The sequence below is a fragment of the Ochotona curzoniae genome, unplaced genomic scaffold (genome assembly GCF_017591425.1).
Source record: "Ochotona curzoniae isolate NIBS_2020 unplaced genomic scaffold, NIBS_Ocur_1.0 contig_43, whole genome shotgun sequence".
NCBI classification, from domain to species: domain Eukaryota; kingdom Metazoa; phylum Chordata; class Mammalia; order Lagomorpha; family Ochotonidae; genus Ochotona; species Ochotona curzoniae.
The window spans coordinates 10710569-10726872 of NW_024466218.1; the positions used below are offsets into that span (position 1 = coordinate 10710569).

Consider the following 16304-nt stretch of genomic DNA (forward strand, 5'->3'; position numbering starts at 1 on the left):
AGATTTTTGCTTTGAATACGAATGTTTTTAAAATGCCTGTGGCATCCCCTCCTGCTAGAAAGCATCAAAGAAATGGACACTGCTAATTGAAACTTACTCATAAATGAAATAATTATTATAAATAAGGATAAGAAAATTATTTTTATATCAATGAGACATACTATATACTCCTTGCCTTTTCCTGAACCATCATCTATTGCTCCAATCCTACATTGTGTCCAAACCGTCACTCCCACGAATCCTGTGCACGTGTGTGTCCTCCCATTCCTCAGTCCTTCCTGTTCTGTGTGTCTGTCTGTCTTTTCCTGGTTTCTTACCTCCTCACCCCTGCACAGCATGGCTGTCCTGGCACGGCCTCCCGCACAGCAATCTGCATTATTTGGTCTGTATCCTTCTTCTCATCCCTGCACCTGCTCAACCCTGGACTCTGCTTTCTTCCTCCCAGTTTTACCAGACCAACCTTAGAGTTTCCTGAGTTAGAGAAGGTTCATTAGAGAATGATGTCTGTGACATCTGGCAGGTGTGTTCATTCCCAGCCAGGCTGGTTATCTGACTAAATCAGCTGCCTACCTCCTCTTGATGAATGGGACATTGATTGACCCTCTTATCATTCATTTCTGTGAAGATTAAAATATTTATTGAGAAGCATATGGCCTCTGCAGGTATACAAATATTAAGTGTTGCTATTGCTATGATTTGAGAATAGTCCACATCTATGCTAACACTGCTAACAAATGAATGGTTTCTAACTTTGGCTTTAAACAAATCTTTTTAACAACTTGTCAATGCTGGTTCTTATGTGACCTTTCGACCTCATCTCCTAAGACCACTGCCCCATCCCCACAGCAGCACACACATGCACCCTCATGTGATTTCCTTGTCAATCACACCTGAGGGCCCTTGTAATTGCTGATATCGACATGATTGTATTCCCTTACCTCCCTCTGATCATTGATTAGATATCAGCTTCTCAGGAATGCCTACCCTGAGCACTCCTTTGAAACTACCATGCTCCTCTTCTGTACGCCTTTCCCTTTCTGCTTCCCCCCCCCCCCTTTAGCATTTAGCATCATCAGACACACTGGCTAGCTCCTTGTGTTACAACATATACATGCACTCAAAATGTAAATTCCATGAGGGCAGGAAATTCTGTATCTCTTATTCCTTTCTGCAGCTTGACTGCTTAGAATTGTTCCTAGCAAATGGCAAGTACTCAGTAAATGCTCATTGAATGAATGATTGAGCTTATCTTTTAAAGATTTATTTATTTTTCCTGGAAAGGCAGACTTACAGAGAGAAGGCTAAGCAAAGAGAAAGATCTTCTGGCTGCTAATTCACTCCCAAAATGGCCACAACAGCCAGAGCTGGGCCAATCCTAAGCCAGGACCCAGGAGCTTTGGGTGGCCCTGTGGATACAAGGTCCTAAGGTTTTGGGCTATGCTGTTCTGTTTTCCCAGGGCATAAGCAGGGGACTGGATGGCAGGTGAAGAGCAGCCAACACATGAACCAGTGCCCATATGGGATGCCAATGCTTGAAAGCAGAGGATTAGTCAACTGAGCCATTGTGCTGGTTCCAAGCCTAATTTGAATGTTACTACCATAGTGACGTTCTTCCTAGTTTCCCCAGGCGTGATTACTTTTTTTGTGTTCCTATGACACATAATACATTCTTCAATTATAACATTTATCACATTGTATTTTTATGGAAAACATATTTAAGCTCTTAAACTTAACCAGATGGCATAATTCAAAAGCACATTTTTATTGAACAGGCTGAAAGCTCATATTGCACAGACTTGATCAAATGATTACAGAAATTCTAATGCTCTCTGGGTGTTTTTAAAATCATTCACATCATGTTCTTATTCCGCACAATTAAATGCAAGCTTGTGAAAAACCTAAGGAAAAGAAAAAAGAAACAAATTAGGAAAGTTCTAACGCATCAAGAAATCTTATGCAAGAGCATACTCTATATTTTCACATTACAGAAACCTTGCTTTTTATACAAAATTCTGTCTTCTAAAAATATCAGCATAGCTATAAAGGTGGCTGATGATCTATAAGAACAGTTGCATTTTCAGGTGGACATTCTTTATATGTTGGATAAAGAAACTTTTCTTTTTTGAAAGATTTGTTTACTTGAAAGGGGGACAGAGATGGAGGGAGGAAGGTGAAGAAGACGGAGAGAGAGAGAGAGAGAGAGAGAGAATATGAATGAATTAGCTACTGTTTTATTCCCCAATTGCCTACAACAGCCAGGTTGGGCCAGATCAAAGGCAGAAGGCAGAAGCTCCATCCAGGTTTCCCACAAGTATAGCAGGAACCCACTTTCTTGTGTCATTATCTGCTTTATAATTTTCTCAACAGATCCAAAGGAAGAGCTAATATAATATTCATATGTTTCTAGGTTAAAGGTAGTGAGCAATTGAACAATCTCAAATACATTTCTATGCCATTGATGCAAGCTTGCGATCAGGAAAACTGGCCAGTCAATCACATATTTATTCACTGCTATTGTTTTAGGCATGGAGCATATTTCAAGCTATTGATTGATAGCCTGAACCTGTCATTTCCTACTGGAAAATATCTTAGAACATAGGCAAAGGAGAAATGACTTCTCCCAAAGCAGCAGAGGTGGCTGCTCAACAGAATCTTCAGTCTGTGCTCAGAGGTGATAACGATCTAAGAACGCCTCTGAATAAGGTGACATGACAGCTGTGAATGCCTGTGACAGTGGTGATTATCAGCTTCAATGAACGCATTTTAACCTGGAAAAGACCTTTGTGATGAGCGAGTGCCTCTGGGATGGAATCAGAATTGGTATCCCTTGCAGGTTGGTGAATTCATATCTTGGATATTTCAAATCCAAGGCAATACAAAGATGCCCATTCTCAATGAACTATACTTGCTGGAAAGATGGAAAACTGATTTCTAGCCTAACTCTTCAGAGAAGATGGTGCTATAAACTAAAAACTCTGAGAATGAAAGCCTGGGATGCTGCCGCTTCCCTCTTCCCTGATTGGACCTGAGTGCTATGACCCAGTAGAGCGTTCCCTTGTTGCTCACTGTCTTTGAAATCCTGCTCACCAAGCAAGTATCTTAGTTTTAAGATCGATGCATGTTTGTATACATGTATGCATTTGAAAGGCAGAGAGAGGGCGGGAGACACACAGAGAACCATTTTCTGGCTGCTGATTCACTCCGTAAATGGCTGCAGAAGCCATGGCTGAGCAGGCTGGAGCCAGGTGACAGGATCTTTATTCTGGTCTCTTATGTGAGTGGTAGATTGGGGTGCAGGTATTCAAGCCACCTTGTGCTGCCTTTGCAGGTGGTCTGAAAACCAGCCTTTTAAAGAATTTTCCAGAACCACTTATCAGATCTAGTAAACACTTCTCTGTCCTTACCTGATTCCAACTTTCTGAGATGTGTGGCCCTAGAGACTTCTCCCTGTAAAGATTGCTTCTATAGGGATGCTAAAAAGCTCTGCTTCCTGTGATTTGGCACCCTGAGGCCACATCCTTCAGCCTCGTTGGCAGGCTGCTCTGTTGATCACTCTTGGTGTCTTCTGTTTTTGTCTGAATGACAGTCACCAGAGCTTCAGTGATTGCCTCCTGAGCCAGCGCATCCTTCTTTTTTTTTTAAAAAAAAGTTTTATTTATTTTTATTGCAAAGTTAGAAGCACAGAGAGGAGAGACAGAGAGGAAGTTCATTCATCTGCTGATTCACTCCCCAAGTAGCCCTAATGGCCAGAGCTGTGTCAATCCAAAGCCAGGAGCCCAAAGCCTCTTCTGGGTCTCCCATGCAATTGCAGGGCCCCAAGGCTTTGGGCCATCCTCAGCTGCTTTCTAGGCCACAAGCAGGGAGCAGGATGGGAAATGGGGCCAGTGAGACATGAACCAGTGACCATATGGGATCCTAGAGCATGCAAGGTGAAGATTTTAGTCGCTATGCTACCACTCCAGGCCCAAGTCAACACATCTTATAAGATCAAGACCCAAGTATTTCCTTATTCAACAAATAGTTCAACACACACCTGCTATGTATGAAGTCTGTTGACCACTAGGACAACTTTCAGGTACTTCTCTGTGTCCAAGCACATTAATGACAACCTTTCTCCAAAAAAGAATTCTTTCATCTGTGTTTCTTAGCTTGATAAATGATGTATTATTCACTAAGTCACCCAAACAATAACTTGTGATTTCTCTACACGATCTCTTTCACTGCCCATCCTTAACCTCATCCATGCCCATGCCCAATCTGGGTAATTATCAGATCCCTTGAATATCTCAAATTTGTGGTTTTTAAGAATTTCATTTAGTTATTTGCAAGGCAGAATTACAGAGGAATGGACATAGAAACCTTCTACTCACTGGTTCACTCCCTGAATGGCTGCAAAGGCTGGGGCCATCTTCTGCTGCTTCCTCAGGAGCATTGACAAACAGCTGAATCAGAAATGGAAAAACTGGGCCTATAACAGGTGCTCATATAGATGCTGGCAGCACAACTTGCTGTACCACATTAAGCCCAAGTTTGTGCTTTCTTCCACACTAGCTTATCCACTGCCTTGGCTTAGTTCTCCCTTAGTCTTTGACTCCTTTTTTATCTTCTGCCGTAGGTGATTTCTCTGTGTTACATCCAGCAGCAGACTTTCTTGATAAGCACATTTCACCACTGAGTTCTCTGCCTACAACACCTGAAGGTTCCAGATCACTGTCAGAATTTAGGTCACGCTCTAGGTTGGCTGTAAGACCTTTCTACACTGCACCTTGATCCTTGCTGCATTTCCTTCCATTCTACACTCTGTACTCTGTCCACATGACATCATGGCTGTCTCCTAGCAATGTTGTTCGCTTTCCTACTTCTATACCTGCAACTATATGCCAGAAATGCTTCTATGTTCCTTCTGTATTGTGCTTCCTCCTCTCAATGACCACATAGTCTAATGAACAAGCATGTGACTTCTGGGACCAAGAATCCCTAGTATCCAATCTTGGACACGTTGCTTCTCTTGTTTGAGTATCAGTTTTCTCATAAGGATTAGGAGAATCAAATCTGATATTTGATAAATAAATGCTTGCATGAATAATACATTCACTTGGTATTTACTATCTTCCAGTGCCTGTTCTAGGAACTGGCAGATACAGCATACCTGCTACCCCCTGCTCTAACAGGTGTTATCTTCTATTGAGCTGCATCAGAAGTGAACAGAAAAGGTTACTGTTGTTGTTACTCATCTAACACTTAGGTATCATCTGCACAGAGAAAACTTTTCAGACCTACTGCCCAGTTCCCACTCTGAATTAGGTGCTTATATTCTATGCTTCCACCCTATGCTATGCTGTGCTTTGCTACGTAGTACCATTCTTGCAGCACTTCTGTTCTACCCTAATAGCTGATGACTATTACTTAAACCACAACCTTGAGAGCTCCTTGAGGTCAAGCCAGAACTGTTTCCTTGACCAGCTCTTAGTACACAAAAACCCAGTTGCCAATATTAAATGAATAAACGTTTTAGAGTAGGCCTAACAGAGGATATAAAAACAACACTTGCCACTAATGAGGATCTGCTCTGTGCCAGACACTGTGTTAAGCATGTTAACTACATTATGTGATTTAATCTCCAAGCCAACACTATGAGTTATCACACCTACTTTATGCATGAAGATGCTAAATCTGAGAGCTGTGAAGTAACTTGCTAAGGTCGCGGAGTAAGCAGGTGGTGAGTGAAGTCCAGCACCCAGGTCTGCCTGAGTACAGAGCTCCTACTTTAGTCATGGAGTTGTGAGAAGAGCCATTTCTGCATGGGCAGGTGTAATCATATGCCTAAGACAAAGGCCTAAGGCTTTTTAGCTCATTTTCCCCCCTAGAACCTGTATAATCTTCCCCAGCTTGCTGAGGACTGGGGAGCCAGAAGTTATTTTAAATGTGCCAGCTCTCAATGTTACAGCATCTTTCAGTTTAGGCCAACTTCATACGGTCTCATCTTTTGGATGAATATGGAGTCTTCAGATGCCCTGGCCCTTTCCTAGCTTTTGTGCAGAATGCTACCAAAGGAGTAGCTGAATGGGACTTGTAGACACTTAGGAGAGGAGAGATTTGGAACTTCTCACACTGTTCTTGACTTCTTAGCATCTGACTCTGCTAAGAAGTCATTGGCATGAAGCTGTCCATGGGCATTCTATTAGTGTCCTAGGCTGACCCCTTCAGCTCCAGTATCTCCCCGCAGACTTGTCCTGGCACTGTATAGCTTTTTAGCGCTCTCTCTCCCATTTGGGCTCAACCTCAAAAGTTCCACCCTGTAGACCCAGGTTAAATATCTCTTTGCTCTGTTGTGGTGCACCCACCAAACCAACTCACCACCATCTATTCAATCTGCTTATTATCCCCTACAAGATACACAGAGATTTCTAGATGTCTTCCCTACCTCATGCTAACAAGGGGGAAAGACTAGGAGCTGAACTGAAGCTCACCTTCTCCCTCACCATGCCAACCCATTGATAGTTTAGTCTTTATGATAGCATGAGCTGCACCTTGCTTTGGGATAGGGTATGAGAAAATACTCGTTAAGGCAGTTTGTTTCTAGCGTTCAAATGGAAAATAAATAAAAGAAAACCCCTACGGGTGTGGCTCTGTCTTCACCTATCTAACACCTTCCTTCTGGGATTTGGAGACCTGTGATGGGGGACCCTGTTTTCCGTCCTCTTATCCCCTTTATATAGTCGGTTGAGGCTGGAAAGGATGAGCCTTCCCCTTACTCCTCCTGTCTTTCCTATACTGTGTCATCTCATCTTCCTTTCCAAGGTGGAATTTGCTCTCCCCTCTTTGCTGGGGCTGAACTGGAGAATGGCTGCCAGGTAACCTGATTTATGGAGGAGAGGAACGAAAACACATCTGTTTAATATTTTCAAATTATTGCCCCCGTTACCCCTGCAACTAGGAGGGTAATCGCTGGTCTCTGGAGCTCTCTAGGTCCCTTTACAGCAAAGCGGCTCAGAGCAGTCTTGCAGGAAGATTTACAAGGGCTCCCAGATACCGCCTTCACCTGCCTCACCGCCCTGCCTCTTTTGGCCCAGGGAACCAAACTCCTGGCTATCCTCTCCTCTTTTCTGAGTGTTCTAGAAACAAAATGGGAGTGTGTGCTCTATAGAATTTGTTGTTGTAATGAATGAAGCACATATACAAATTCTGGCAAATGTAACACCAATTATGGGATTGTGAGAGAATAAAGACTTTAAGCTTTAAGACTTTAAGCTGAAAATACTGGGCATTTCGTTGGTAGACTCTGCCTTTGAACTTCACAGCCTTTGGTCCTAAAGAAATGGAAGATTTGCTGAAAGGAATGAGTTGGTGAGGAAATTGACAGCAGTGGCTCAGGCAACAGAAATAGCCAGAGGAAAACTGAATCTGTAGCAGTGTCCCTTACCTGTGCAATGAGGGCTCAGTGTGCATGTCTGGTCCTTTATCTGTAAACCTTGCATGCATGGAATTGGACTCTAACTGTAGGAAAAAAAAATCCTGTGTAAACTGAGATGTGGATGAAAGAACTAACTTATGCACTGTGAAATAAATGGAGAAGTAGAAAATGAAATGATTAAAATCATAGCCTACATGGAGAGGCTAAAACATGGGATGAGAAGGGGAGGAGCTTGTTTGAGACGGCCATGACCATCTGGGTTGTGAAACATTTGATTCCAATTCCAGAAGCCTGATACCAAAAATAAGTTATTACGAGGGACTTTCACTTGGAGAATTGTGGGGCATGATCAAATTTTTGCTTATTTTTTTAATATCTGTATCACAAAATGAGAATGCAGGTAAATCATGCGATAACATAGAGTGAGCAGTAGCCAAGTGCTTCTGCCACAAGCATTTATGCTTTTAAACCCAATTCTTCCCTTCCCACTCCACAAAAGGTTAGAAACCACATCTGATAAACAGAGAATCCTTCAACTTCCCCCCCCCCTTTTTTTTTGGATTTTAGTCTAATTCACACATTTTTCACAGTAGAAGCAATTCTCTTGGAAGACCTCTCTTTCCACAATGGCTGTGTTGGGAGTATACCAGAGCACTCAATTCCTACCTGGATCTATTGCATTTGAGCTCTCATTAAATACAGACCACGGAGCAGTCACATTGAGAAGAATATGTCACATGTCAACTTGAAGTCCCCACCCATTTCTTCCTAGCTAGTAACCTTCAGCCGTTTAACCCACTAGTTTACTAGTCTTTATAATGAGGATTTTAAAAAAACCCACAAGCCTATGTCACAGCCTGTTATTTGAAAGATGCATTGCAATGATGTAAAACTGAGTGTTGAGAGCCTCCATATATCAAGTGAGAAATGACTTGTTTAATTCACATGGACATGGAATAAGCGAAAAGCTTCACTGAACTATACCAGTAGGTAGCATAAAGAATTTGAATTGGGGGGTTTCAGAAAACCATGGTGTTCCAAAATGGTGGTCATCTTTTTTCTTCTTTTTTTCTACTCTTTGGGAATTTCTTTGTACAGAAAGAAAAAAAAAAAAAACCTTAAACTTACACTCTTTATTAATGTAAAGGCCACTGATTAGAAGGAAGGGACACTGATTTAAAGGAAATGTCGCTTTTCTTTAGGCTTTTTTTTTTTTCTTGTTGCTGAGAGGGCGAGAGGAAGGTTGGAATTTTAACCCTTTCCTTCCGTTGGATATCTTTTCTTACAGCAGGCCTGGAGTGCTTTCGAGGGTTTTCTGAACCCCTGCCAAGTTTCATTTTCCTGGCCTGAGAACTTGGTATTGAAGGAGTTAAAGGGTCCCCCGCAGCCCTGCGCCAGAATCCTTCTTTTGTGTACACAGCTGCAGTTGAGAGCCCGGGTCGGGAAAGGAAACGGTTAGAGGAAGAGCTGGTTTTCAGACAAGGCGAGCGTGCGAGGGGGGCTGCGCGGTGGCCTGGGATTTTACGTGCCAGATGTAGGCCGGCCCGGTGCCTGCCTGGAGCGGCTGGCCTGCTCGCCCAGCGCCGAGGGAGGCGAGGTGATGAGTTAGCGCGTTGCCATGGGGACGGGCGGGCCACGTGACCGGCTGACGCCCGCGCGGGCGGGCGGGGCGGCGGAGGGGCGGGGCGGGCGCAGGCGGCGAGCGGCGAGCGGGCAGGCGGCAGGCAGGGTCCGTGCGCCGAGCCGGCCGGGAGCGCCAGCGAGCCAGAGAGCGAGCGGGAAGACGCAGCCGCCAGCTTCCTCAGCAGCCAGCCCGCAGCGGTTTGTTCCCTTCCTCGGGAGAGCGCCAATGCCTGGGCCGACCCAAACCCTGTCCCCCAATGGCGAGAACAACAACGACATCATCCAGGATAACGGGACCATCATCCCTTTCCGGAAGCACACAGTGCGCGGGGAGCGTTCCTACAGGTAATGGGGCTGGCACAGGGGCGGCCGGGGCCGGGGGAGCGGCGCGGGGGCGCGCGGAAATCCGGCCCGTTATATAATGGAGCAAAGCCGGGCTGCAGACGTGCTGTGTGAGGGCGGCTGCGGTTCTCCGGGGGTGCAGGCAGGGAGGGGGCAGTTCTGTCTCTGGGTGTCCTGTGGGGTCGGCACGGAGGCTTTCCGATTGCAGAAGGGCAGCGTTTTGTGACGAGGGTCGCCGCCTCCATCTCTTTGCCTGCACATTGATGAAAATGCATGCTGTCTCCCCTACACACACACACATACACCACACCACACCACATCACACCACATCACACCACACAGGCTGCAGCACTTCCTCTCGCCCTTCCCTTTTACATTTTAAAGGAGCCATTAGGTAGCTATGCAGAAAACCGGAGGGTGGCGAAGGAGGGTGGAGAGACGTTTGCGTTCAACCTGGGGAGCGCGCAGGGAAGATGGAATCCTCTAGATGAAGCTGCAGACCGTGATGGTAAACCGCCAGATTGATGGAGCTTTGTACGGGTTCTGCTCGCTGATTGGTGCAGGGATTGACAGCGGAGGTCACGGTGTCAGACATTCGCCAAAATTCTCCCCGTACAACCCTGGGGATAGGAGAAAGAGATGGGGCTGCGACAGGCTGAAAGGAACCGGTCGCCGTTTTTTGCGTTTTCAGAGGAGTTCACGGCCTCCGCGTGGGTGGGTGGGTGGGTGGGGGAGCCCACCCTCTTGACAGGAGGAAGGTAATTTATGGTGTTGTGTTGAGGTCTTGGTCGTTGTATTGTGAGATTTTTGATTAATGAGCAGGCCCGATGCGGTTGGCATCTTTTTTTTTTTTTGTATTAGCATATCTGGCAATATGTTGCTGGAGATAAGCTCATTAAAATTGTTTGCATTGTTTGATAAGGATAACAGTGTCATGGGGAATGCAGCCCGGGCCTTGGGCTGCTGAGGGCCAGAGGAGACCGATAGCTTCATGGTCATGCTTCCTCTGAGGTTCTTTTGTACTGGGAGAGTTATTTTTACATGCTACCTTGATAACTAACAATGCTTTGAGGCAGAGCTCACACACCACACACACACACACCCCTACCCCTCTAAAGCCTGTCTCTCCATTAGCGAGCAACAGGAAGTAACTGCGTTTTATATATAGCTTTCTTCTAAACATTCAAATGGTAGTTGTGGGTGGAATATTCTGCATGTAAATGTTATTCGCCACTTCCTCTTAAAACAGCATTTGAAAAAAAAAATCCACGCCCCCACGTGACTCCAAGTGCGGATAGAGAGGTCTGCATGACCTTTGCCCTGTGTTCTGTGGCAGTTCCATAAACACTGGGAGTTAATTTTGGCTGTGTCCATGAGATCACCCACATCTCCTGCCTTATGGCTCCAGCTCCTGTGTGGACATGCACCCTTGGGGATTTCCAAGCTGGTTTCCCTGTAAGTGTGAACCAGCCTAGGCCCCTGGCTCCTGCAACCCTGCCGTGGGAGACCCGCCTCTGCTGCTGCCCCACTTTGAACCCCTCCAAAGCGTGTAAATGAGTTGTTCTAGTCGGTAACAGGTCTGAAGCCCTCATTTCCTAAGCGGTAAAGCCCTGCTCTGAAGGTGGTAGTTGCTTTTAAGACAAAATTTTACCACATGGACCAAAGGACGTTGCCTAATCGTGTTTTCATACTCATATGAAATAAGTTGAAATGGCAATGGAACGCGAACTTAGCAGGTTAAGTATTACCTTTTGATAATGAAGGCTGACTTTACCATGAAATTCTGTTTTTAATCTCTCATTCAGTCCAAATTATTTCCATTTCCGGAAGTACTTATTTCCAGTTTGCAATCGGAGCCCTTAATGGTACCTAAAATTAAAATTTAAAAAAATTTCCCAAAGATCTAAGTGAAGACAATTTTGAGTAAGAGTGTCATTGCGTTTGTATTTTATGTAATAGGATTACTGGATACTGAAGTGAGAGATGTCATAGGTTAAACTGAAGGAGGAAGCCTCTGAAATTGCATTTGTATTGTGCTGTGCAGGTTTACAGAGACAATTGACGTGGCTCTGGCCACCTTTTCAAAGCAGATGGCCGAGGTAATACAGCGGCTGCCTGTGTTTTTGGAGAAATGTAAGAAAAGGCAAAATGTGACACGTTTTTCTATACAGGAATCATCCCGTCATTATTTTGGCTTCCCCAGACTGGAATAATATAGACATTTCATGGCTGGAGTGCGTTGCAAGACAATTTGAGAGTGGAGATTTAACCAAGTGAGAGCCTTCCTCGGGCTCCTGGCCCGGTGCAGCCCTCCACCTGAGAGGTGCTTACCCGTCCGTCCTCCTGGGGGACACGGGCTGGGTGAGGTCAGCAGCAGTTCTCGTCCTGCTGTGCCTGCTGCCACTGGGCAGTGTCGGCAGGCCCCATGTCTTAGGCCTGTTCTCTGCTTTTGCTCTGAAGTGTGAAGGAATGTGCTCCCGTTTTTACAGGGATGTTGTTAGGGTAGCTACCCACATTACAACCCAATTACTTCTTAAAAGAGAGCTTTGTAAATAGAAGAAGAATGTCATGGTTGAGGAGCCCTTGAACAGGAAGGGCCCTCATGTTGCTGGCGGTGCAGGTGACAGGAGGTGGGGACAATGCTCTTGAGTGCCAGCGGTGGGCAGCTGCCACTCCTCTGTTGTGAGCGCGTCTGCACCCGTTTGCTCGCAAATAAAGCCGAGTGTGCTTCCTGACTCATATCTCAACCCCGGCATCCCTTTGTGCACATGCAGCCCCGTTTGCACAGCCTGGAGTAGAGGAGATGACAAATAATTTCTGCAACCAACAGGGTTAGAGAAGCAGATCTCTTTGACAAAATTAGATAATTCCAATGACAAAAGAAAAAAACAAGTGTGGACGTGGCCTAGCAGAGCCGTGTGGCTGGTTTTCACAGCCCGTGTCCACTGCTGCCGACTCAGCTGCAGCTTCGTCATCGCGTTTATGAGTACCAGAAAACCGTACAGTTGAAGAGCTGCCTAAAAAATAAATGTGATGTGGGCCATTTGAGGTGACACTGTTTAATTCACAGAGCGATTGAGTTGTGCTCTGCAGCTCCCCGGGGAGGGTGCTCCCCATGGCTCGGTTTCATGCAGATGCTAGTCGGAAATGAGATTCATTAACTGGCCCTCTGCCCAGTGCATCTTTGTTTGCATACTGCAGCTTTTTAAGAACTAGTGTATAAGGCTAGGGGCCAGTTTCCACATGGATGTTGGGATGTACAACTGCAAAAACATGTTTCTGAATACTTAAAAAAGAAGAAAATGGACTGTAAAGAAAGGCAAAAGTAAAACATAAGCCTGAAATATTGACCTTAAAACATCCAAACTTGTCTATTTAAAAAGATGAAGTATTGTTAACAAAGAAGAAAATGTTTGTTTATATGCATGCTTGCAATAGTTATGTATTTCTGTGCAGTGCATCGTATGAGAGGTCCAAGTGTGTTCTGTTCAGGAGAAGCTGTTCCATTCGCTAACATAGCTCACTTTTATTAGAACGTTGATGCAGATCACATTCCCCTAAACAGCAGCTGTAAACAGCAGAAATTTAGCCTTATGTGTCTTTGTTATGTGCTTGTTAATATCATCTGGGTCTAGGGAAGTTTTTTCAAAATAAGTGATTCTGTCTGTAGCAGTGGGTGCCTTGTTGCTTTGTCCCACTTGGGAGCCTCTCAGAGCCTCGTACAGAACCGGTCTTCCCTGTGCACCTGCCGCGGGGAGCGAGGCTCACCCTGCTCCGCTGCTGTGTGTGGGTTCTGTTTACAGTGTATGATCTTAGCAGAGCAGTGGTGTGATGGTAGAACTGCTATTTGAAACTGAACATTGAGAGGGATGTGAATTCCCCCCGGGTCCCACCCTGATGAGCGTGGAATTATTAGACAACACTTAACCCTGGCAGAGCTCCAGCACCCCCGTGTATAAGAGGCAGGATGGCTTTCCTCAAGTACAAGTGGTGAATGTGGCTCTACGAATAGGACTGATTCTTAGCTTTTCTGCTGATAGATGTTGATGCTGTGGCCGACAGTGTAACATAAAGGGTGGCTAGTGAGGAGTGATGACCCTTCACCGTGAAGGTACCGGGACTTCACTCCCTTGTCATCTGATGCCCTCAGACCACGCACGTGTGGCTGATGGACCCACGCAGAAGGCTGCCAGAGACTCCGGAGCCATTCCTCTTGCCTTGATGGCGGCACCTGGAGCAGACTGAGAGCTGACGTGGGATCCTGGGCTTGTCAACTTGTACCTTTTGCCACTTTCACAGTGAAGGGCATATAGACTTGTTCCTGCTCTGAGAAAAGCGTTTCTCCTTCACAGTGAAATTTATTAGAATGGTTTAAGTTCTTCTGACTTCAGGCTATGTTTCAGCTGGCTTCCTCTGGACTACTAAATTGGATGTCTTCCACTCAGCCAATTTCTTAGAGACTTTTCCAGAGGGCCTTTTTTTTTTTTTTTTTTTCACAATGTTCCACATACACACCCCACTGGTGTCCTTTTCTGAGTATTTGTCCCAATGTTGCTGGTCCCTGGTATGTATTTGTATGTTGAAAGAATCCCTGGAAATCTGCAAATCACATATGCAAAGACATTTTCAGATTGCCTGATAGTATGAATCGAAATCATTTTCTCCTGAATATATTTTTGTTAAAGGCATCTCCAAAGAGGATTATTTTATTTCAATGCAAATCAATCCTAAGTGAGACAAAAACTGAGCAGAGTTTATAGGACACCGAAAAGATAATTTTTTTAGTAGGTTATGGAGAAAAGCCCGACAGTTTTTGTATGCTTTGGTGTCAGATCTCTCCAGGCGAGTTAGGGTTTTACTTGAAGTAGGACAGATTTTTTCATAAAGCATTACTGGTTTTTTTTTTTCTAAAGGGACGACAGATTGGTAGTAGATGCCATATGGGCATGCGTTGGTGAGGTGGAGGGCTGACGTCCTTTGATGCGCGTTTGGTCAGGGAAACAGGGCAAGAACCTGGTTTTTCTGTTCTAGGTCTTGCTTGTTTCCAGCAGGTAAAACGTCCCAGCCAATCTGATTTGGGCTTTGACTTGCAAAAGGAAGACTGTGTACACTGGCTAAAGGAAGCCTTGTGAGGTTTTTCCAGCATAGTTTTAATGTCAACATGGCACTTCCAGACAACATTTTGGCCAGCCGAATGGAGATGTAGATTTCCGTGGTGCGCGATAGACCGAGGGATTGATGGCCAGTGTTTGTTGCTGCTGCTGCTGTGTAAGCCTAAAATGATGATGCTCTTCGTAGGAGATGCCCTTCCGGTCTTTCTGGTTCTGGTTCATTGTGCCCAGAGGTAGTATTTGGTTTGGGATTTGTTTTTGCTTTAAGAACATTCATTCTTTTTCCTTTATTTAGTGTCAGCCTACCCTGGCAAAGCCCTGGGAGGTATTTTGTCAAAAATGCCAGAGGCATTGACATCACTGGAGCCTCATTATGACATCACTGGAGCCTCTCTGTGGCCACAGTTACACTTTGATTGCGAACAGTAGCATCCATTATTGAGGAATCTTCCCAGACTCCTGTGAGAGTCCCCTGTGGTGCTCTGCAAATCAGGAGAAAGTGGAGCTCTTGGAATGGGCTTCTCTCCCCTCCCCTCCTCTCCCTGCCTTCCTGCCTACTCCCTTGTCATCATGTTGCAATACCAAAATATATTTTCAGGTTGCTGAGAATAATTTTGGGGGTCTGGAGCAGTAGCCTAGCAGCTTAAGTCCTCGCCTTGCATGCCCATATGGACAATGGTTTGTGTCCTGGTGGCCCCGCTTCCCATCCAACTCCCTGCTTGTGCTGGGAAAGCAGTGGAAGGCAGCCCAAAGCTTTGGGATCCTGCTCCTGTGTGGGAGACACAGAAGAGGCTCCGGCCTCCTGGCTTTGGATTGGCATAGCTCTGACCGTTATGGCCACTTGTGGAGTGAATCAGCTGATGGAAGACTTTCTGTCTGTCCTCCTCTGACTATCCAGTAAATCATAAATTCATTTTAAAAAACGATAATTTTTAAGTGCCCACTCTTGAACATTACGCCGTTATCACTGTGTTAAAATTTGAGCCCGAGTCCTTTGCTCAGCAGGCTTCCTGAGTTGTTTAGTGTGCCAACCTGCATGCTGGATCCTGGGAATATGAGTACAGAGAACACACCGCCCCTCCACGAGGGAGCCTGCAGAGGCCTGGGCAGCGGCGTAGAGAGCATTCCTGGGGACAGGCAGAGGGCTGGGGATGCCAGAGGTGCCCCCAAGGACTTCCCAGGTCTGTTTCGGAGGATGGCAGTTGTTGGTTTAGATGCATCCCCAGAGTTGTCTTCGTAAAAGTAGTTAGGTGATTATTGTGCCGGAAGCTGGTAAGGACAAAATTAGCACTCCTGTCATTTTCAGAAGCCTTCAGAAATGAAGCGTGTCAGTAAAAATTGTTTGAATGTGTTTGTCTCCCCTCCCATGACTTCTGTGTATATTTTATGAACGTGACCTTGAGGCACCACTTTAAGCATTGTCAGGTAACCTTTGTGGCAGAGAAAGCTTACAGAAAAAGTTTCTTAGAGAAAAGCTGAGAGGTTTAGCCATGAATCCTTCAGTGTTTATAATATGCATATTGGTCAGCAGTCTGTTGAAAATGGTGCAGTATCTTAACCTGTATGTCAGCACTGAGGGAAGTCCCACTGTTTGTTCATGCTTCATTGATATACATGGAGAAACGAAAAGGATACAAATTCATAACCATGGGAACTGGATAGATTAGTCACTAGGTACCTTTTATGTTTTTTTTTATTGCAACCAAGTCAATCAATAATGTTTCATTTCACATTTGAATAGCCAAGATTCTAAAAAAGTTGAGTTGGCATTTTAACAGGTGGAGTTTTACATGTTGGAATATGTAAATGTTGGT

At 45.2% G+C, this 16304-nt stretch overlaps 1 protein-coding gene across 3 annotated transcripts in view; it reads left to right on the top strand.

Annotated features, from left to right (window-relative positions):
• The window catches only part of MAPRE2 (microtubule associated protein RP/EB family member 2), a 152994-nt gene that overhangs the window by 46957 nt on the left and 89733 nt on the right, over positions 1-16304 (top strand). The window contains exon 1 of one of the 3 annotated variants that reach the window (XM_040984881.1): positions 9128-9382. The exons of 1 other annotated variant lie outside the window; for it this stretch is intronic. In XM_040984881.1, coding sequence (XP_040840815.1) covers positions 9264-9382 — 119 coding nt within the window. In that variant the 5' untranslated portion in view covers positions 9128-9263. Of the gene's footprint in view, positions 1-9127; positions 9383-16304 lie in introns of those variants that run through there. One more of the 3 variants, XM_040984883.1, reaches the window with a different exon arrangement.